The 21547-nt window shown below is 45.3% G+C and overlaps 1 protein-coding gene across 2 annotated transcripts in view; it reads left to right on the top strand.

Annotated features, from left to right (window-relative positions):
* ANXA13 (annexin A13) overlaps nucleotides 1–20892 on the top strand; it is a 53771-nt gene extending 32879 nt beyond the window's left edge. For both annotated transcript variants that reach the window (XM_003933732.3, XM_003933730.3), the window contains 9 exons: nucleotides 766–860; nucleotides 3557–3727; nucleotides 6228–6261; nucleotides 6368–6447; nucleotides 8154–8222; nucleotides 8649–8750; nucleotides 13274–13349; nucleotides 17355–17467; nucleotides 20367–20892. In XM_003933732.3, coding sequence (XP_003933781.2) covers nucleotides 766–860; nucleotides 3557–3727; nucleotides 6228–6261; nucleotides 6368–6447; nucleotides 8154–8222; nucleotides 8649–8750; nucleotides 13274–13349; nucleotides 17355–17467; nucleotides 20367–20486 — 860 coding nt within the window. In that variant the 3' untranslated portion in view covers nucleotides 20487–20892. The remainder of the gene's footprint in view (nucleotides 1–765; nucleotides 861–3556; nucleotides 3728–6227; nucleotides 6262–6367; nucleotides 6448–8153; nucleotides 8223–8648; nucleotides 8751–13273; nucleotides 13350–17354; nucleotides 17468–20366) is intronic.
* The last annotated feature ends 655 nt before the right edge of the window (nucleotides 20893–21547 follow it).

Raw genomic sequence — 21547 nt, 5'->3', positions numbered from 1 at the left:
TTCTTGAGATATAATTCATGCACCATATAATTCACCCTTTAAAGTGTTTAATTCAACAGTTTTTGTTAATACTCACAGACACGAGCAACCGCCCCTAGAGTCGATTTTAGGACAATTTCATCACTTCAAAAAGAAGCCCTGGACTCCAGCTACCATCCCCCTAGGCAGTCCATCCACCCCCAACCACTAGTATACTGCCAGTCTCTGTATATTCTCCTATTCTGGACTTCCCTATGAATGGAATTATGTAACATGTGATCTGCGATGATTGACTTCTTTCACTTAGCATCATGTGTTCCAGGTTCATCTGTCAGTAATGTATTCCTTTTTCTAGCCAAATAACATTCCACTGGATGGAGACTCCACATTTTGTTTATTCATTCTTCAGGTGATGAACATTGGGTTTGTTTCCACTTTGCAGCTACTATGAGTAATGCTGCTACGAACATTCACATACAAGTGTTGTGTGGACATAGGTTTTCATTTCCTTAGGAATAAAATTAGAGAACCGGTCATACTTGTTTCTCTTTCCACAGCGACGCCTAGCACTGTGTGCCATGCGCTGTGAGGCCTCAATGGCTATTTGTCTAAGTGAGTGAAAAGAATACAGTTTGCAGCACAAGGCATCAAAGCTGAGGGTCCATTTGGTTCCATAGACGCCTCCAACCACCCTTAAGCTGTGAGTCCTGGCTTCCTCACCCAGGACTAAAACAAACTTCCACCTTATTTCTTGTTCACTGTGGCTTTGTTTCTCCTGTATTTTAGGAACCAATGAAGCAGCTATCATTGAAATCTTGTCGGGCAGGACATCAGAGGAGAGGCAACAAATCAAGCAGAAGTACAAGGCAACGTATGGCAAGGTGATTCCGGGGTGGTGAGCAAGCGTGCACCCAGCTGTGGCCCAGGCGGTCTCGGCTTCCCCACGTCCCCACAGCCACGCAGAGTACCTTTATAGCTTTATCGAGTCAGCCCAGGAGGAAAACTGAAATAACCACTTAACAGCATTAATGAAGTTCAGAAAAACTGAAATTGTTCTGTTAACTTAATAGTCTGTAAGATCAATACTCTCAAACTCATTATTTCTTAAATCGACTTCATTTTTCTATTAAGACCCTAGTCTTTTCTTCACTTAATTTGGACTAATTGTATATACGTAGATAGATCAGTCATTTGAAAATCAGTTTCCACAGGTCGATCTTTATACAGGAATTTTTCATACGTGATTGTTACAGAAAACAGAAAAAAAAAACTCCATTTTATTAAGCAATCAACACCTTTTTTTCTTTACATTTTCTCTCTTTTCTTTCATTCTTGTTATTGTTGAAAATAATGTTATCTAGAGAAGTCTTTAGTTATGCATTAGGCTTTCTTATTTCTTTATTAATACATAATGGACACAACCTTTTCTCAATGTCATTAGAATTATTATTATGCAGAATGAATATCAATTATTATGCTGTATTCTCATTTATATTTATCAAACCTTTACCATTTCAATCACTATATATATAAATAGATATCTAGAAAGATGGAGATGGGTTTTCCTACTTATTTGATATTGAGCAGGTAACAATTGCTTCAGGCCTTGGTCTTTTCATGGATATAATGGAGATAATAACTTAGCTCCCTTCTCAGGTTGCTGGGAGAATCAGTCAAGATAATGCCAGTATGCACCAACACTGAAAAGCTATGATAGCTATGATTGTTTCCATTTTACAGACAGGAAAAGGAAAGCTTATATGTATAAATGACTTATGGAAAATCATACATCTAACCAAAAAAAAAAAAAAAGAAGAAGAACCAGGACTCATATCCAAGTCTCACACCCAAGTCTTCTGACTTCAAGAACATTGTCCATTCCTGAAGGACCCAAATACCCATAAGTAGAGCTATTTACACACACACTCAATGTCCCCAATGGCTGTGCTTTTTCTCCTCTCCTTACTGTTAGGCTCACCAACATAATTTTTGATGAGAGTAAGTGCATCTTCAGTTCAATTACATTTAATTAAATGGATGAAGCTGATTTTTTGTTTCAGACAGTGCCTCGCTCTTTCACCCAGGCTGGAGTGCAGTGGCGCGATTTTGGCTCACTGCAACCTCTGCCTCCTGGGTATAGTCTGTGTCCTTGAAATGCCAGCTGGTCTGTGGGCCTCCAATCTGAGCCACCCTGGGCTGTCCCTCTACGTGAAGGCTTTTGGTTTAAGTTGGGGCATTAACCACTCTAGGTAGGCTGATGCCCATTCTTGACCATTTCCCCTGATTTTGTTTTTGTTTTTGTTTTTTCCAAGATGGAGTCTTGCTCTGTCGCCAGGCTGGAGTGCAGTGGCATGATCTCAGCTCACTGCAACCTCCGCCTCCCAGGTTCAAATGATTCTCCTGCCTCAGCCTCCCAAGTAGCTGGGACTACAGGGGTGCACCACCATGCCCACCTAATTTTTGTATTTTTAGTAGAGACAGGGTTTCACCATATTGGCAGGATGGTCTCTATCTCTTGAACTCATGATCCCCCCGCCTCAGCCTCCCAGAGTGCTGGGATTACAGGCACGAGCCACCACACCCAGCCCATTTCCCCTGTTAAACCACGTTGTCAGAGGGAGATAGGGAGAAGGGAGTTAGCTCACTTGTCAGAATAGACGCCAGGCTGGGGGTCGTGGTGGCTCATGCCTATAATCCCAGCACTTTGGGAGGCTGAAGTGAGAGAATCACTTGAGCCTAGCAGTTTGAGATTAGCCTGGGCAATATGGCAAAACCCCGTCTCTACACACAAAAAATTTAAAAATTAGCTGAGCACGGTAGTGTGCACCTGTAGTCTCAGCTACTTGAGAGGCTGAGATGGGAGGATTATCTGAGCCCAGGAGGTAGAGGCTGCGGTGAGCCATGATTGCACCATGCACTCCAGCCTGGGTGACACAGTGAGACCATGTCTCAAATAAAGAATAAGCAGATGCCAGTAAGAATTCCATGCACTTCCCCTTCTGCATACCTGCATTCTTCCTCGCTTGTGTCTCTTCCAGGATTTAGCGAGATAACTGGAGTGACGGTACGGGCTGTCGGTTTTTCCACGACAATCCTCTTTATTCCTGTTGTCCTCTGCAATTGCTAATAGTGCCCCTTTCACACTGAAAAGCATCCCAATTTGGATGACAAATTCTCTGGTCCTTCTAGAGATAGCAGCCCTGTATTTCTGTCCTTCCTAGTTGAATACTTGGGGAAAATTCTTCATCTTCTGAGGTTCAACAGATCTTGAGGGCTTTTCAGCACTCTTGGGGATTGGCTGAAAAAGCTCTCTGAGCTCTGAAATGTTCCACAGATACTGTTGTTACTGTGATTCATCTGTGAGGTCTCCTGAGCAGTGAGCTCCTCTCCACCTCTCTGCCACAGCCCCAGGGGGAAGGTGGACGGGCAGCTGAGAGCAGGTGGCATGTGCCGGATCACTCCCCACATGTCCACAGCATCTTTCTTGTCAACCATAAGCACTTGCAATAGTGCAAGCAGATACCTGCCCCTCTCCTCCTGGGCTGTTCCCAGCAGGTCTCTCACTGTCTTTCTGCAGGACCTGGAGGAGGTACTCAAGAGTGAGCTGAGTGGAAACTTCGAGAAGACAGCCTTGGCCCTTCTGGACCTCCCCAGCGAGTATGCCGCCCGGCAGCTGCAGAAGGCTATGAAAGGTCTGGGCACAGATGAGTCTGTGCTCATTGAGGTCCTGTGCACGAGGACCAATAAGGTCAGTCCCAGCTGAGCTCGCAAGGGAGCATCACATACCCAGTAGAGATGGATGCAGCCCCCAGAAGGGACCCTACTTCCCAGCGTTCTATCCATGGAGTGAGCAGGTGTCTGGGCAGAAATGTGTGTGCTTGGTCCATGTGGGAGGACATCTCTTCCAGTCCTCCAGAGGTCAGTCTTGGGGTTGCTGCCCCTTGATAGAATAGATCTTTCCAGAAGAGCTGTGTCCAGTGAGCTTCTGCTTTTCTAAACTGATGCTTTTATATGCAGGAGGCACAATTCTACTTTCCCCTACCCAGCCTGACTTTGTGGCTCTTACGGCATGAAAAATCAACAAGCAGCCCAAGCATGTCTGTGTCGCTGCCTGGGCCACGGCTGTCACCTGGCACCTAGTGTAGGGTACAAAAAAGACTATGATGAGGAAGAGAGCTGAATGGCGCTGGGGGATGCCAGTGAATACCCCAGTGGCTTCTAGTACTACCCTGAAGGGTTGTGTCCTTCTGTCATCAGACAAAGTCATGTCCCTCGAGCATATGCCGCCCTTTCGGGGGCTGAAGAGAGCATCTGTTGAGGCCCCAGTGGAGGCCTATTTGTCTCTGGATCCAGAAGCCAGGAGAACCAAGGGATTCATCAAGGGTCAAGAAGGTCCACGAATAATTCACAGGAGAGACCCCTCCTTCTTCAGCTCCCACCCGTGACAGCGGAATGGGGCAGCCCAGCAAGGAAAATGCCAGAAGAGCCTAACATACTTGAGGCCTCTCAGCAGGAAGTAGAAGTAGAGGTTGGAGCAGACAGAAGGCTAAATGGAAATAGCGCCCTGATGCAAAAATGGCTGGAGAAGGCCTGGACACTTGGCCCTGCTCACGCTGCTCAGCTGCTTCCCGAAGGGTGGCTCGGGTCCAGGCTACAGCTGCAAACCTTTTCCAGGCATCCCTGGACTTCTTTTCTCCCCACAAGATAATAAAAAATCCTCCATTTCAAGGAGTCTCAGGTTGGGATGGTGCTTTGGAGGAGGGTTAACACAGGCCCCCCGGCGTGTGAGTCGAGGTCAGGTGACACCAGCTTCCCCCACTCAGCACCCATCCTCCACTGAAGCACCAAGGTCCCAGCAGGGAGGCAGCCAACGCCAGGGTGGTCAGCACCCGCCTTTGTGTAAAGGTTAATTTCAATAATATTTTTCAGGCCAGGTGCAGTGGCTCACACTATAATCTCAACAGTTTGGGAGGCCGAGGCAGGCAGATCACTTGAGGTCAGGCAGAGTTTCAGACCAGCCTGGCCAACATGATGAAACCTCGTCTCTACTAAAAATACAAAAATTAGCCAGGTGCAGTGGCATGCACCTGAAATCCCAGCTACTTGGGAGGCTGAGGCAGGAGAACCACTTGAACCTGGGAGGCAGAGGTTGCAGTGAGCCAAGGTCACACCACTACACTCCAGCCTGGGCAACAGAGAGAGACTCCATCTCAAAAAATATACCCATGCATATTTTTCTTATTTGACCATAGCTTTTTCTCCCTCATCCAAGTTCTTTAAGGTCCTGACTTCAGCCAGTCAGGACCTTAAAGAACTTCAATCTTTCAATCAAATAGATCTGATGGGATGAGAAGAAAAACCCGCAGAGAGCAGGTGCCAGGTTCAGGCAGATCCTGGTCATGGGTTGGAAGGAGAAAGGGGAGGGAGCTGCACAGGCACAAGCCAGATCCTCCTGGGGATCTGGCCTGCCCCTCCCTCCACCCAGGAGCGCAGCAGCAAGGCTCAGTTCCCCACCCCTTTCATTTTAACCAGCTTGTGGGGACAGGGGGGTGGGGGACAGCAGGAAGTCTGCTCTTACATGCTGCTGAGTCAAGTGCAAACTGGAAAACTTGGAAACGACCTAAGCCTCCATCCACAGGAGGCTGGCTAAGCAAACCATAGCTTATTGTAGTATGGAACATTTTGTGTCCCTTTAAAAAAACTCTAGGTGACTATCCATGTCCAAGCACAGCTGGATCTCCAGGATGTTATAATTGAGAGAAAAATTAAGTCAAAGAATGATAGGTACAGTATTCCACCTGCTAAACACTCGACACCTATACAATTCTGTTTTTAATAGCACATATATATGTATACAAATGCAAAAAAATCTGTGTATCTTTCTGATACACACTGAACTTCTAACATGGGTTACCTGGATGGGGATGAGAGAGGGAGACCAGGCGAGGAGGTGGTGAAAGCAGGTGTTGGTTAGCCTAGTTGTAAACATTTCACTTTTAACAAAGGAGAATGTATGCATGTGTTACTTGTGTGTTTGAGATATTTGCAGAGAGAGGGGCCCTTCACAACCCCAGGGACTCACTCCAGGCCTGCGCCCTGGACCCATAGGAATGATTGTCTTAAGAGGAAGTCATGAAGGCACCCTGTGTCCAGACAGTCTCCCACCTCTTCTCTCTGTATGTTTTGGTGTCTCTTATTGATTAATCCCTCCTTGGAGTATTGATTTTTTTTTTAATTACCTTCCCTAGGAAATCATCGCCATAAAAGAGGCCTACCAAAGGCGTAAGTGACCTTTCATCCTGGCTTTGGATAAAGTATGTTTCTTTCAAAATACCTCTGGGAAACTAAATCGTCTGCTTTCTTCCCTCCTTTTTTGCTTCCTTCAAAGTATTTGACAGGAGCCTCGAATCAGATGTCAAAGGTGATACAAGTGGAAACCTAAAACAAATCCTGGTGTCCCTGCTACAGGTAAGAGTAAAGAGATATCACCTGTTTTATCATCTTAGGAAAGAATCCTTGGCAACGTGGCACCATGATGAAAAGGGTAAGGTAGATAAACATTTCTTTCTTTCATTAAAAATGTTATCTAAGGATCATCAACCCATGCTCCATTGGCCCAGCTCTGGTGAAATTATATCCAAATGGGATTTCTTCCATAAAAACAATCTGCCCAATTTTTTGCAGTTTACAATTCCTTTTTGTAAACAAATCAGCTCATTAAGCATCACTTTCTCATTTTGCCTAGGAGGAAATGTTGGCCATGAGAGAGTGGGTAACCTGCCCTGGTTCATGCAGCCAGTAAGACACAACCCAAAGCAAGAACCAGACCATCTGACCCCAAGCGGGGCCGCTCCCACAACACAGCTCTGCAGTTACTCCCAGGATTCACTGCAGCCTAGGCCTGCAAGAAACTCAGCCAGGAAATCAGGCCCTGCTGGGACACACGCACCCCCACCAGGACCTCCAGACAGACACATCTGTATTCTCATGGACACACACATCTTTATGAGCTCTGTGCGTTTTCTCTGTTTTGTTTCTCCCAGTGGGATAGATGGACAGCAGAGAACAAAAGAGAGAGACTTCCGCTGTAACAGGAAAGGTGTTTAAGTTTTCTCTTGCTGCATAACCAACTGCCACAAACTTAGCACCTCAAAACGATTTAGATCTATCATCTCACAGTTTCCATGGGTCAGGAGTCAAAGTAATATCTTGGAGATCCAGCTGAGTAATATCTTGGTTTCACTGAGTCATTTGGTCAGGGTCTCAACAGGCTGAAATCGAGGTGTTGGCCAGGGCTGCCATCTCATCTGAGGCTCGGAGTCTTCCTCCAGGCTCATTAGTTGTGGGCAGAATTCATTTTCTTACGGCTGTGTTCCTGATGTCCCCATTTTCTTCCTGTTGACCAGAAGCTACTATCATGTCCTAGAGACTGCTGGCAGCTTCCTGCCACATGGTCCCCCAAGGCAGAGCACCACATGGCTGTTTGGTTTCTTCCACTCCAGCAGCAGCTCGTTTTTGACTTCTTCCATCTCTGACCTTTTAAGAAGAGTTCACTCGATTGGGTCAGGGCAACCAAGGATAATCTCTTGTTTGATAAACTCAACTGATTTGAGACCTGAATTATATCTGCAAAATTCCCCTTTGCCATTGAACATAACACAATCACAGCAGTGACATCTCCTCACCTTCATAGCTCTCACCCACACTCAGGGGAAGGGGATTATGCAAGAATGTGGGCCATTGGGTCATCTTAGAATTCTGCCCACCGCAGAGAGCTCAAGTTAGACTTCCATGACCAACTCTCAGGGTTCTTTAGCACGGGGACCTTGAGTGGTGAAATCTGATGTTTTGAAACAAAGATGACTTGCTTTCCGACGGACTCACTCTAGGGAACTCAGAGATCGCACTCACTCTGCTCAGAGGTCAGTGGGGTTTGTAAGTGGACAGGTTTCTCCAAAATAAAAGGCGAAAAACCAAGTGTTGCCACAGAAGCTACTCTGTTTATCCCTTGAGCCCAAAAGATGGCAGCAAAGAGCAGGTGTCGCCTCCTTGCCAGGCTGAACTGAGCTGAGCTGAGCTGAGAAAGAACTCACCTCTTTCTCCAGGACTTTGTCTTTCTGTTTTCCGTGGTCAAGCAGGAATGCAAGTTAATAACAATGTGTCGATTTTTCTAGGCTAATCGCAATGAAGGACGTGACGTGGACAAAGATCTAGCTGGCCAGGATGCCAAAGATCTGTACGATGTATGTACGCAGACATGCCCGTCTCTGAAAACTCTTTTTTTAAATTTATTAGCATTATTTTTAACAAATGTTTATTTCATTCAAAGAGGAGTTACTTGGGAAATAAGTATGACCTTTAAGAAACAAAGATATGCTTAGATCTTTATAGAACACATATAGAGTCTCCACGAATCTAAATGAATGGTTCCTATTCTTATACTCTGGGGTTGACCACGTCAGATCCGTTTTGGAGCAAAGAATGGTATAAACAATATAAATAAGTATGCGAAATATATTTGTAGGTTAGAAGCTGAAAGTGCTTAGTCCGTTTGACTTCTATTCAGTGCTTGGTTTATAATTTCCTGTAAGCGAGGCCTAGTCACAGCACTGTATAATCAGTCTTTTCACAAAAGCCTTTTTCAAAATGTTTGTAATTTGACTCTTGAGGCAGGGGAAGGCCGCTGGGGCACGGATGAGCTTGCCTTCAATGAAGTCCTGGCCAAGAGGAGCTACAAGCAGTTACGAGCCACCTTTCAAGCCTACCAGATTGTAAGTAATAAAGTATTGGGGCCAAAGAGTTCACTCTGAAAGTGCCTTAACTTATTTCCCAAAGAAGCCAAGATCTGCAATAAAGAATTGGGGTTCCTTTACAACAGTGGTTCTCAATTGGGGGTGATTTTCCTACCCCGGGAATATTTGATAATATCTAAGATGATTTGAAGTTGTCACAGCTGGGGGTGGTGGCCCTGACATCTAGTGAACAGAGGCCTGGGATGCTGCTGAACAGCCTACAGTGCACAGGACAAAGAATCCCCAAAGAATCATCTAGACCCAGATGCAGTACCCAGGCCGGACACTGGCTTCACAACAGAGGCCAGGGAAGCAAGTGTCCCATCCAGGGACAAAGCTCTAGAGTCCAAGAGCCCAGGTGCAAATCCTGGGTCTGCCACTGGCAAGTGACCAAATCTCTCCATCCTCTTTTGTAAAACAGAGACCATGAACATCATCTTCACACCCTCAGACTGATTTTAAGGTTAAATAAGATGAAGACTCAGAACAAGCCAGGAGTGGGGGCTCATACCTGTAATCCCAGCACTTTGGGAGGCCAAGGAGGGGGGATCATGAGGTCAGGAGTTCAAGACCAGCTTGGCCCCATTTCTACTAAAAATATAAAAATTAACCAGCTGTGGTGGTGGGCACCTGTAATCCCAGCTACTCGGGAGGCTGAAGCAGATAATTGTTTGAACCCAGGAGGGGGAGTTTACAGTGAGCTGAGATGGCACCACCACACTCCAGCCTGGGCAACAGAGCAAGACTCCATCTTAAAGAAAAAAAAAAAAAAGACTCAGAACAGTAGTTGGCATACAGCAAGCATACAAATATTTGCTATTATTACTCCAGTTTACAGTTGGCTGCGGTGCCTACCTTAGTCAAGACAGATATGATGTATCTCAAAGACAGGCTCCTGAAAAGATGCACATAAATTATTTTTTAATCCCAGGATAAATTTCAGCCCACAAGGTGAGTTAGTTATTTCAAGGCGCTTAGCAGTTAAGTCCTTCCCTGAAAAGCAGTCTTTAATTGCAGAAAGCCTGGAGTGGAATATCAGATTTTTTTTTTTGACATCCTATTTTATATGTGTAGTGCTTTTACCTATTCAAAGCACTTCTGTGTCATGTGCTTCATTCAATTTCACAACAACACCATAACTACAACATAGGCTGAATAGCTATTGTGACCCACAACTGCTGGACAAGGAAAGTCTGCTGAGTGAGGAACCATCTGGAACTTCTCAGGACCACACAGCAAGTCGGTAGCAGAGAGTGGATGAGAACTCCAAGAATCTCCGGCCTGAGCTCCTACCTCAGCTAAAGCTGGCCGCTCCTCACTCCAAGTTGCATTTCCTACATGTTGCCAGCAGATAAAAAGACAATAAAGCTCTGAAATTTTATCATGACTGTATATAAGCCTTTAGGGCCCACTGCTTTCAAATCATGCCCAGAGTCATGATCAAAGACAGCTGACCTGCACTCCCCTGGTCTCTTGTTCCTGGAGCTGTGTAGCCTCTGAGCTGGAGGACTTCTCTATGACTGAGATCCTCTTTCCACACTATGGAGACCACAGATGAAGTTTCTGGGTACATGCATGTGTGTGTGTATGAACTGACCACCTGAAAGTACACTCTCCAGGCTAGTATCTCCAAGTTGATCCTGAAACAGCAGCATCAGCATCACTTGAAAATTTGTTATGAGAATTCTCTGTCCCCATCAGATCTGTTGAATCAGATTCCATGGGGCTGGGGTCTTACTATCTGTGTTAGAGCAGGTGCTCCAGGTGATTCTAATGTATATTACAATTTAAGAAATCCACTTTAGGCTATAGCTGTATGGTTCTTGTGCAAGTTATTAAGGGTTCTGTGCCTCAGTTACCCAAACTGGAAAAAAGGGATAATAGTACCTACTTCATAGGGTTAATAAGGATTAAATGAATTAACAGAAATAAGCACTTAGTACCTGGCAGGCAACAGGCATTCAATAAACATTAGCAATTGTCAGGAGTCTCCCTGGATGAACAAACAATGTCATAAATCAGAGCAGAAGCTTAAAAGTAAAATAAGGTAATCTGTGGATTTCATGATTCATTACATGAAACTAGCTCTAAAATGCTATCTATTCATCCATTTCAAAAGCCTTGCTCAAGCATCATTCATCTTGGTATTTATTGCTGATGTTTTTAGAGTTCAGTCTGCTCTTAGACCCTGGTTCTATGAGTTTTCTGATGGCTTCTGATCAAAAGCACAGAGATGCTAGTCTGAGATCAGCATCTGGAGTTTCTTATGTGGCCTGAGTGGTCCTGGCTTAGAGTTGAATTTTAATTTTTGGCACAAAAACTCAGGGTTTTGCCATTTATTTTGCTCTAAGCCTGAGTCTTAACTTCTGACACTCCCAGCCATCCCAGGCCAAACAACGGAGTTTCCCAAACTGCTGCATCATGCAAGATTATTACAGTCCCCAGTGTTACCAAATATGAAAGACTCATACAGTTATAAAGCCAAAGTCAAGTCCCCGAACAGGGCTCAGTATAAACGGTAGGTACGCACACTCGTAGCCCACTTTGCTGCCTCCCCACCACGTGCCTCGCCCCTTGTTCCTCCCCTGTACATGTTCCTCAGCCCATGCCAGAGGCTTCAGCCTCTAACTGCTATAGTCAAAGCCAGAGTGCATAGGATTCTGTCGTCAGGTGCCGTCCATTTGGGGCAACCAATTTTAAGGAAAGAAATGTCTCTCCTGCTCTTCTAATAACCTCCCGACAGGCATTGCTACCTGTCTAAATAGAGTCTTAGAGACTTGTTTGGAATCTAATCTCATAATGTGTTTTGCTACTGAGATCAGAAAATCTGCTCCTATACAAAGAGCCCCTAAGAATCATGTTCTAGACACTAAAGTAAGAAGTATGCAAAGTACAGTCCCAAGAGCTTGGGCCAGACCATTGTTTCAGATTGCGTCCCGTGGAGGTGCCTCAGCAGCTACCAGGAATGAGGTGGTACAGGAAGCAGACAGACATGTACCTTCTTGTTGGAGTATATGAATAGCGCCTCCTGGAGTTGTGCAAGGAAAAAAACCTGTGAGGGCAAAAACATGGTATTGATACCAAAGGCTAGGGAAACGAGCCCACCTCCTGCCTCCCACCACAGCTGTGCTTTCTGCTTTCATTTGTTTTGTCGGCTGAGATTCTACAGAAAATTTAAAATCCCTGTTCTAGCCTGGTATTAACAATAGAAATGGAAAATGGTTTAATGTGAGGATTTTTTTAAAGTAAACAAGACCTGTGTGAACAAAATGTTCTCTTGCAGTATGATCTCAGTCTACAGAACAAGAACCTTGTTTCTGGGAAAGGGATACCCGTCCCTCCCAAAATAATGACTCCCACATCAAAACCAAGAAAGACTAGGGGCAGCTAAGTAAGGGACAGTTCCCCCAATCTTCTAATCTTGTTTCTATTGCCACACACCAAGGCCTCCAGATATGCAAACAATGACTAGGAGATCGAGCAGCAGGGCTTCATTAAATCTGGACACGGGTCCTCCCCCCACACATATATTGTGCTTACATCACAAAGAACATTTTGTTTACCTGTATTTTCAAAATAAACCACATAAACTCCACTGGTGCATACTCAAAGACCCCAATTATTTATAGAATCGATTGTGTCATATGCTCAAAAGATATTTTCTGAGAAAGAAGTTTCAGTATTTCTGGTGCTTAATTGCATTTCCCCAAACCCAGCAAAGCATTCTCCTTTCTCTTTATGTGCCTGCCCTGAGCTTGGCCCAGGCCGTATTTGTATTAAGGATAGTCACAATTTACTCTGAGCTTCAGCTTCTGTAAATATTTAGAAAGAAACCTAATGTGTAATGCTGTGTAGAACGATATGTGAGCCAGTGGTGAATATAGCATCATTTAGAATTACCCCAGAGTGAAGACAAGTGGCATTTTGATGTGGTCAGCAACCCCCACCCCCACCCCAGCTTCCAGCCCTTGCAGACCCACCCTATCGGGAACTTTAGATCAAGTTGTTATCATGAACTTCATCCTCCCTACTTATTTCACCCAAACTGGGGCTAAGTCCCTGGTTCCGAAGTAAGGGAGAGGTTGGAGGTGCAGGTCAGATGATCATAACCACAGCCTCCAGGGAAACTGAAACTGGAAAGGGTGAAGAAGACATTGGAACTAACCCACACATCAGTGTAAAAAATGTCTATGATTATGACATATTAATTGTCTCTCCACTCTCCGATTTTACAGATGAGGAAATTGAGGTTGAGGGAGTGGCACTGACTAGAGTCAAGTCCATTAGGAATCATATCCAGACTGAATCCTCAGCAATGAGAGCCCACTCTCTAATGGGTGGCAAACACCCCAATCCTACAAGGCAAGAGACGCGATAGGAGTTCCCTGAAGCCACAGGACTAAATCTGGAAACATTTAGTGCTTTTTATAGAGGAGCAACCCCAAGAGTACCAAGGTCAAAGGCAAACCTGGAATAACAGCTGATTTTGGCTTTCTCTGCAGCTCATTGGCAAAGACATAGAAGAAGCCATTGAAGAAGAAACATCAGGAGATTTGCAGAAGGCCTATTTGACTCTTGGTAAAGTAAAGTTAGGAGAATTCTTGTCTGAGGTTGGGCTGCCTGGAACCAGATGCAGACAGAGGTTTGTGTGTCAGAAGATTTGAGGCAATAGGTTTTGGGTGTCAACACATCTAAGCAGCACTGAGCAAGAGGGAGAGTGACTGTGACGTAGTTGCAACAGGGGCTTTGCTGGTCCCACGGGAAGCTCTGACGCTGGGATGTCCAAAGTGGAGCAAGGGGCCCAGGCTTTTGCATCCCACATCAACCAGTCATGGGACACTGGCTGTACCAGGGGAACATGTGCAACTTTGGGCAAGCCAGCTTCTCCCTTGGAGGGAGATTCCTGGGGAGAGACTCAGCTGTGAATGACTACCTCAATCCTGAACAGGGCATCTGAGCGGCACACCACAGCATCCATTGCAGTCCCGCTGTATTAGTCCGTTTTCATGCTGCTGATAAAGACATACCCAAGATGGGGTAATTTATAAAGAAAAAGAGGTTTAATGGACTCACAGTTCCATGTGACTAGGGAGACCTCACAATCGTGGCAGAAGACAGAAGGCACATCTTACATGATGGCAGACAAGGCAGAATAAGACCAAAGCGAAAGGGGAAACCCCTTATAAAATAATCAGATCTCGTGAGACTTACTCACTACCACGAGAACGGTATGAGGGGAAATCACCCCCATGACTGAATTATCTCCCACTGGATCCCTTCCACAAAATGTGAGAATTGTGGGAGCTATAATTTAAGATGAGATTTGGGTGGGGACGCAGCCACACCATATCACCCACTAAGACCATGGGTCCCTGAGGGAACCTGTCAACAACCTGGGACCATTATCCAGTTTCAGGCAGCCCGAAGGCTCATAGGTTTCCTTTTCCATTGGGTTCCTTTCAATGTTTTCAAAGAATGAATTCTGTTTGGAAAGAGATGGGATGGAGATCAGATCTTGATTGTGCCAACCAAACCCCAGGACCTCCTCTCCAGGTGTTGCCCAAAGGCAGGAAATAGCAGAGAGATGGGCATGGAGCTATGTCTGGCAGGCTCCTTTTTTGCTTTCTGCAAGCCCTGGAATGAAGGCATTGTCCATTGTCCATGCTCCTGTGCTGAGGAATCCAGGGCAGCATCCCAAATGGCAGAAGCAATGGAGAGACCTGTCCTCAGAAGAGGAAGGACCGAATAAGCGGCCCTGGAAGTTAAAAAATGTGCTCCAGTTGCCAAACTCTTTTGTTTGGTTTCTTTGGGTTTTTTTTTTTTTTTTTTTTTTTGAACAATGTCAGCAATTGATTTTTTTTAATCCATCCTCATTTTGCATTCAATAAACAAGACCTCTGCTGTGATATCCCGAGGCCTAAAAATCCCTGGTGTTGCTCACGACCCACACTGGGTATATATAGGAGCCCTGGTTCAAGTAACTGTACTTAAGGCCTTAACCCATTGATGCCAATTTTTTGAACTGCAGACATATGTGAAAAATTAGACCCTGGTGATGACCTTGAGCAGTAGGATATAAATAACCCCCACATGCTTATCATTCCAATAATGGAACACTAGACATAATTAAGAAGAGTCTCAGGTAGATAATAGGATCTCCTCATGGCCTGGTTCTAAGGCTCTACGTCCTTGCTATGCTGTACTTGCAGTGCGGAGAATCAGAAAAACACCAGAGTACAGTCAGGAGATGGTATTACAACTACTCAGCGATTTAACATTTACCCAACACCTGCCTGGGCCCAGAGTTTGCACTGGGTGTGGGGATAAGAGGTATATAAGACCAGTTCTTGCTCTTCAGGGAGCTTAAAGCTTATGGTGAATTATAATCTGGTGGGTTCAAAAAATCAACAGATTAGGCTAAAGTTAAAGATAAAAAAATGAAGGGCAAAGTGGGTACGGATGAAGGAAAAGCCAAGTCCCTGGGTTTGGGGACCACACACTCTCAGAGTGGGTTGTGCCCCAGTGCTAGTGAAAGCCAAAGTGATTAGAAAAGACCTTGAGAATTAGCCACACAACAGAATACGGCTTCATGACTACTTTCTAGACACCTCCCACCCCTCTCCCAGCTAACTTATAGCTATGCCAGTTTATGACTAACATCTAGGAGCAGGGGGCTGAGGCCAAATGACTCACACCACATGCAGCGTCTGGAGCAGCATTTCTCAAAGTGAGGTCCAGGGACCCCCTGCCTCAGAATCACCTGTTACAATGCAGGTTCCTGGGCCCCACTCCAAGTTCCCTTTGAGAACCTCCAGGAAGGGAGCCCAGGAAGCCACATTTTTTTTTTAAGAGAGAGTCTCACTCTGACACCAGGCTGGAGTGCAGTGGCACAATCTTGGCTCACCATAACCTCTGCCTCCTGGGTTCAAGCCATTCTCCTGCCTCAGCCTCCCAAGTAGCTGGGACTATAGGCACGCACCACCATGCCCCGCTAATTTTTTGTATTTTTAGTATAGACGGGGTTTCACCGTGTTTGCCAGGATGGTCCCAATTTCCCAACCTCTTGATCCACCCACCTCCACCTCCCAAAGTGCTGGGATTACAGGTGTGAGCCACTGCGCCCAGAAGGTGTTTTATTCCACATCTTCTCTGGCTATCCCTGCCCAGCCTTTTGAGGGATTCCTGCTGCTGCTAACAACAGAGGTTGTTCCCATGCATAGATTCCAGACAGGAGAAATGTTGAGAGTTTTCTTCCCAAAATATCAGGTAGAAAAAATGTTAAAGAAGAAGAACCCTATGCAGGAGCAGAACACAGTGACTTTAGGCAGACAGTGATCCCCACATTAAGTTGTGCTACATGGAAGAAGATTTTTGGGAAAACTTTGTGGCGCTCATTAGCTCAGATTGTCTGCGGACCACAGTGAGTCTCAATATGCCACTCCCCAAAAGTAGCAAACAAGTTCCCCCTGAACCACCAATCCAGCTGCTTCTGGGTTGTCCTCAGCAGAAAGAGGCCAGACATCTTTTCTTTTCCAGTGCGATTTTCTTTCCCATTGTAACTGTGGCAGCTGCCACATGGCCTGGAGCAGGAGACTGGCCCCCAACCTAGACTCTGCTTCCCTCACCTGTCCTCTCCCCTGCTTATAAGTGTCAGTCACACAGGCGGTCCCCTAGACAACAGCAGCCCCATTATGGGACATAGTCGGGTTGCACATTCCACATTTATGCTGAAATAATCACTTACTGTTCATCACTAACATCATCAAGTGTTCTAGAGAAATGTTAACAGCCTAAAGAGCAAATCTTTTTTTCTCTAACCTGTTAGTCAAGATGGATCCATATGAGCCTGGGAGGAGGGAAAGGAATGATTTATTCCCAGGAAAAGAAAGGCACCCGATCACCTGCTTGATAAATACAGACCACACTTCATTAAGCTGTGGATAGATCAAAGCTGGAAGGCAAGGGGAGGCCAGGAAAGAGCAAATAGCAGCATCGTAGGAAAGTGATCTTTAAAAAGGATCAAACATTTCATCAAGTCCACATCCCGGACTGCAAACCAAAAGATCGTGGGGAACCTGGAAAAGGTTCAGAGATGAGGCTCACTAAAAAAAAAAACCCAGTGAGGAAAAACAAAGGGTGGGGAGGCTGTTGAGCAGGAGAGCAGGCGGCTGTCCAGCTGGACACACGGTCAAGATGATGTTTTATTCCAGACGGTTGCTGGCCAATCTGTTTCCCTTCAGAACCCTACAACAGCACCAGAGATTTCACGTAGATAGGGAAAGTTATTTCTGCTGGGAAATAACGAGAATCATGGATGTGGCTCGGAAGGCCCAAGGATGCCACAGCTCTCCTCTGGAGGGTCTTCGGGGCACAGGGGAGGAGCTCTGCTTGAAGATTCCAGGGGCTCTGACCAGGGAATCTTCCGAACCTCATTTCACAACAACGTCAAGTCAGTGCCTTTCAAATCTGCCTCACCATTCAGTCAGCTTGAAGGGGAGCCAGGTGACATTCGGCGGGGAGGTTCCCCATGTCATTCCACAAAACTTGAAAGCCTCACCTTCTCTTCTCCTTTATCCCGTTTAGTGAGATGTGCCCGGGACTGCGAGGGCTATTTTGCTGAACGTCTATACAAGTCGATGAAGGGTGTGGGGACAGATGAGGAGACATTGATTCGTATAATCGTGACCAGGGCCGAGGTAAGACACACTCCCACTCCAAAGAGGCTGCTGCAACTTCTGTTTTTTCCACCGCTGATGTCATCAACAAATAGTTTCTATTAAGGGCTTATTTACAGAAAAAGTAAAACAGAGACAGCCCTTGCTTTCCCAGAATTTGTAGAAGACGTTGTGCTCCACTTCAATCTGTTTCTTTTTATAAAAATACAGTAATGATCGTTGCTTCTTTTTTTTCCTCTGTGGCCCCGGAGAGCTCATGGAGGGAAGCAGAGGCGACCTTGTAGAGCATTTCTGTGGGGCTGCAGCTACACACTGCTCCACGTTAAGGAAGACAAAACAAAGACACTTGAAAGAGATCAGCCAGCAGCAGGAACAATAAGAGAAAGATTTCCAAGTTCCTGAGCTAGGCCTTTCCTTAACGGTCACACTGCAGCAGCAAACACATCAGCATAAAGCAATGGTTCTCTCTTTTTAAAAACTGTTGCTCCTCTCAGGAGCCTTTTTAGACACATGTGTTTCCTCATTACCATCCCTTCCACCCAAGAAATTTTAACGCCAGAGATAAGACTATAAATCTGTTTATATACCATATGGATATCAGTGCTTTATACATAAAAATATTAAGGGTTTTTTCACCCCCTAAGAACCAATTTGTGTTTGCCCTCGGAGAATGTGTGTGTATAAGAAAGAGAAAGGAGAGGAGGAGCCAACAGCTTGGGAGCAGCCATCAGGATCACAGCTGGCCGGGTGCAGTGGCTCACTCCTGTAATCCCAGCACTTTGAGAGGCCAAGGTGGGTGGATCACCTGAGGTCAGGAGTTCAAGACCAGCCTGGCCAACAGGGGGAAACCCCGTTGCTACTAAAATTACAAAAATTAGCTTGGCATGATGGCACTCATCTGTAGCCCCAGCTACTCAGGAGGCTGAGGCATGAGAATTGTTTGAACCCAGAAGGCAGAGGTTGCAGTGAGCTGAGACGGCGCCACTGCACTCCAGTCTGGGTAACAGAGCAAGACTTGGTCTCAAAAAAAAAAAAAGTCACTTTGGGATATGGGGCCACAGACAGAGGAGGTACAAAATAAAGGGAAGCAGCATTTCATCAGCAGCAGGAGAAGCCTTAAGGAATGAAGTGGAAGTAAGCACTTGAAAACCACAGACATCTTCCCTCAAAAAAAAAAAATGTTGTTAAATGAAGGAGGAGGTGAAGGGGGAGGGAGACCAAGGCAAATTCTCAGCCATGGCTTCTTAACAAGTAATACTTAACATCTGACACTGTTTTTAAATATAACTTTGCAACAAGACGGTTCTTGCATTTTTACTTCTATTCCTGGAATTTCTCCTTCCTCCCTTCTCCTCCTCCAGGACTTGTCTTTTTCTATTGAAGGCCACATCTCTCTCTCTACCCCCTTCCCCTTTGCTGGTCTCTCTGCTCTGCTCCTGCCATGCCTCTGCCTCTCTCTCCCATTACTGCAAACCCCTCTCCCTCCCTTTCCCTTCAGGTCTTCTGTCTTGTCTGTCCCTCTGTTTCTTAGGAACTCAACCTCCAGCCAAAGTCACTGAGAGATGAGGGATTTTGAAGGTCTCAAAAGGGGCAGGTTGAACACAATGAAAACCCAGGATTGCAAAAGACTCCCAGAGAGATTGCATCCATCCAAAGGGCTTGTGAGGGTTTCATGATCACTCCGACCACGGAGTGTTTTATTCCAAGAACCTCCGTCCCAGCTCAGAATTAACCACATGTCCTAGGCCATCTAACATGTTGGCAGTTCCCTCAGAAGGCTTCGGGTCCAGCTAGATAGAGTAGTTTGGCCAGATTTCCTAATCTAAAGCCACATGGCACTAGAACAGAGACCTGGTGTACCGCATCCCCACCCACCCCCTGCCTTCTGCCCCTCCCCCAGCACGAGACAAGGAGCCAAGCAGTGGGGCAGGGGGACACACAGGCTGGGGGAGAGACAGACACCACCTGCCTCCTGCAGTCTCTGCTGCCTGCTCAGCATCCACTGCAAACCCTCCCTCACTCCCGTACATTCTCCTGTCCTGATCATTTCTCTCACTCTGTCAGCTCAGCCCTGTAACTGAAGCAGAAGAAGAAAGAATCAGATCCCTGAGCCACGCTCTTTGGGTCTGGAGTAGAAGGTAGGGTCTAAGCCAGAAAAGAAGAAAAGAAAAGAAAAAGAGAAAAGACAAGAGAAGAGAAAAGAAAAGGCAGGAAGACTACTGTTTAAAAAGAGTTCTCTGCTGCTTTTATGAATCCCATTATGTTCTACCTGGAATTACATCTTTTCTGGTACAAGCCTCATCTCCTTTGCTAGGCTGTAAGAGTCTTTTGGCGGAGCAATCTTTGAATACATTTCTCTCCTGAGTCCTATCATCACTTCCAGCACCTAAGTTTTTCAAGCTTTGAATGAACTAGATTCAGAATAAATCCTGCAAGTTGATAGTGATTTGAATTGTGTTGACTGGTACTAATTTCCTTGCCAACTAGGGTATGAGTGGAAAACCGCTTTATTGCTTAATTTCACATCTCTGTGTTGACAATTTTCTTACTTTATACCAGGGGTCAAGTCAGGCACACTGCCAGGTTGTGTACAGTCTTGCTAGTTGGGGTGATTCGTTTCCAAATAACTGTTGAAACTCAACAGAAAAATAATATTTTGTAACATATAGAAACCGTGTGAAATTCAAAAGTTTTAGTGGAATACACATGCACACACACACGTGGACATCTCTGCAACCTTTGGGGAATTGACCTCTGCCTTCCATTCCCTGATCACAAAATGCAAATAATTATAGCACTATCTCAAGGGGCTGTTTTCAGGCATGAATGAGCAAATGAGTCTAATGTGTATAGAACAATATCCACTGTTTGTGAACACACCATAAACGTTCTTGTCCCCATTGCTGTTATTTTTCTACAGGTGGACCTTCAGGGGATCAAAGCAAAGTTCCAAGAGAAGTATCAGAAGTCTCTCTCTGACATGGTTCACTCGGACACCTCCGGGGACTTCCAGAAACTGCTGGTAGCCCTCTTGCATTGAGCCAAGCCAGGGTAACAGGAACACAGGATGGAACCACCTTTGTCAAGAGCCCATTCCAAATCAAACTTGCAAATGACACTCCCGCACGAAAAACCCTCAAGAGTCCTGGATTACTTTCTTGGCAGCCTAAGCAGCGCAGCCAGGCCAAGCTGTTTAAGTTAAGGGCAGCAATGTCAAGATGCGTGGGCAGGGTACCTTGAACGCTGGCTTAGCAAGCATCTGGGCTGCCTCTTCACTTTCCTTTAGCATGGTAACCGGATGCTTTCTAAACACAAATGATATCAGCAGTTGATGAAAAAATGATGCATTTCTAATGGCACATTTAGAAGAATATGCATCACACAAGGGTATGTATGCTCTAGATTGAGATTGAATGACTGATGTACAGGGAAGACAAAATTAAACAATTTATTAATTTTCCTTCTGTGTATTGTGTTCAATTTCAAAGCCTCATTGTTTAAGTTGTGGCGTATGCCCCTATCAAGTGCTTTTCCAAGGATTGTCTTGATTAGTTTGGGCTCTTGTCTTGGAAACATACGACTTGTGAAATTCAAACATACATTTTTTAGTGGTCACTAATCAAGGCTAGTCATAAGGAAACAATTCACTTGCTTTGTAAAATGTAACTAGGGATAAAATTCCCTAATCTGCTACCTAGTTTAATTGGGTTTTCTTCTCTAGATATTTGACCCACTTGAGCCTTCCCTCCGATCTTCAAATACAATTAGGCTGAGCAAAGTGCCAACAGGATCAAGGACAATGGTCTACCTCTGAAGTGAACTGGCTTCACACCAACAGATTCTGTCTTCCAAGACTTTAGTCTCATAGCCACATGTTGTTAGACATAGAGGGATCTGTCCAGAGAACCTGGACACCTTGGCTCAATAATCATAGCTAACATTTATAGGCTGATTATTTGTGCCTGACACTACTGAGTAGCACAATTTCATTCTTAATCCTCCCCACAGCTCTCTGGGGTTAATATTACTCCCAATTATCAGTTGAGGAAACTGACACATTAAGTAACCTATCTAAATTCATTTACAAGTGCCATTTTCACA

Source organism: Saimiri boliviensis, chromosome 15, assembly GCF_048565385.1.
Source record: "Saimiri boliviensis isolate mSaiBol1 chromosome 15, mSaiBol1.pri, whole genome shotgun sequence".
NCBI lineage: Eukaryota > Metazoa > Chordata > Mammalia > Primates > Cebidae > Saimiri > Saimiri boliviensis.
This window is presented reverse-complemented; position numbering and strand designations above follow the sequence as displayed.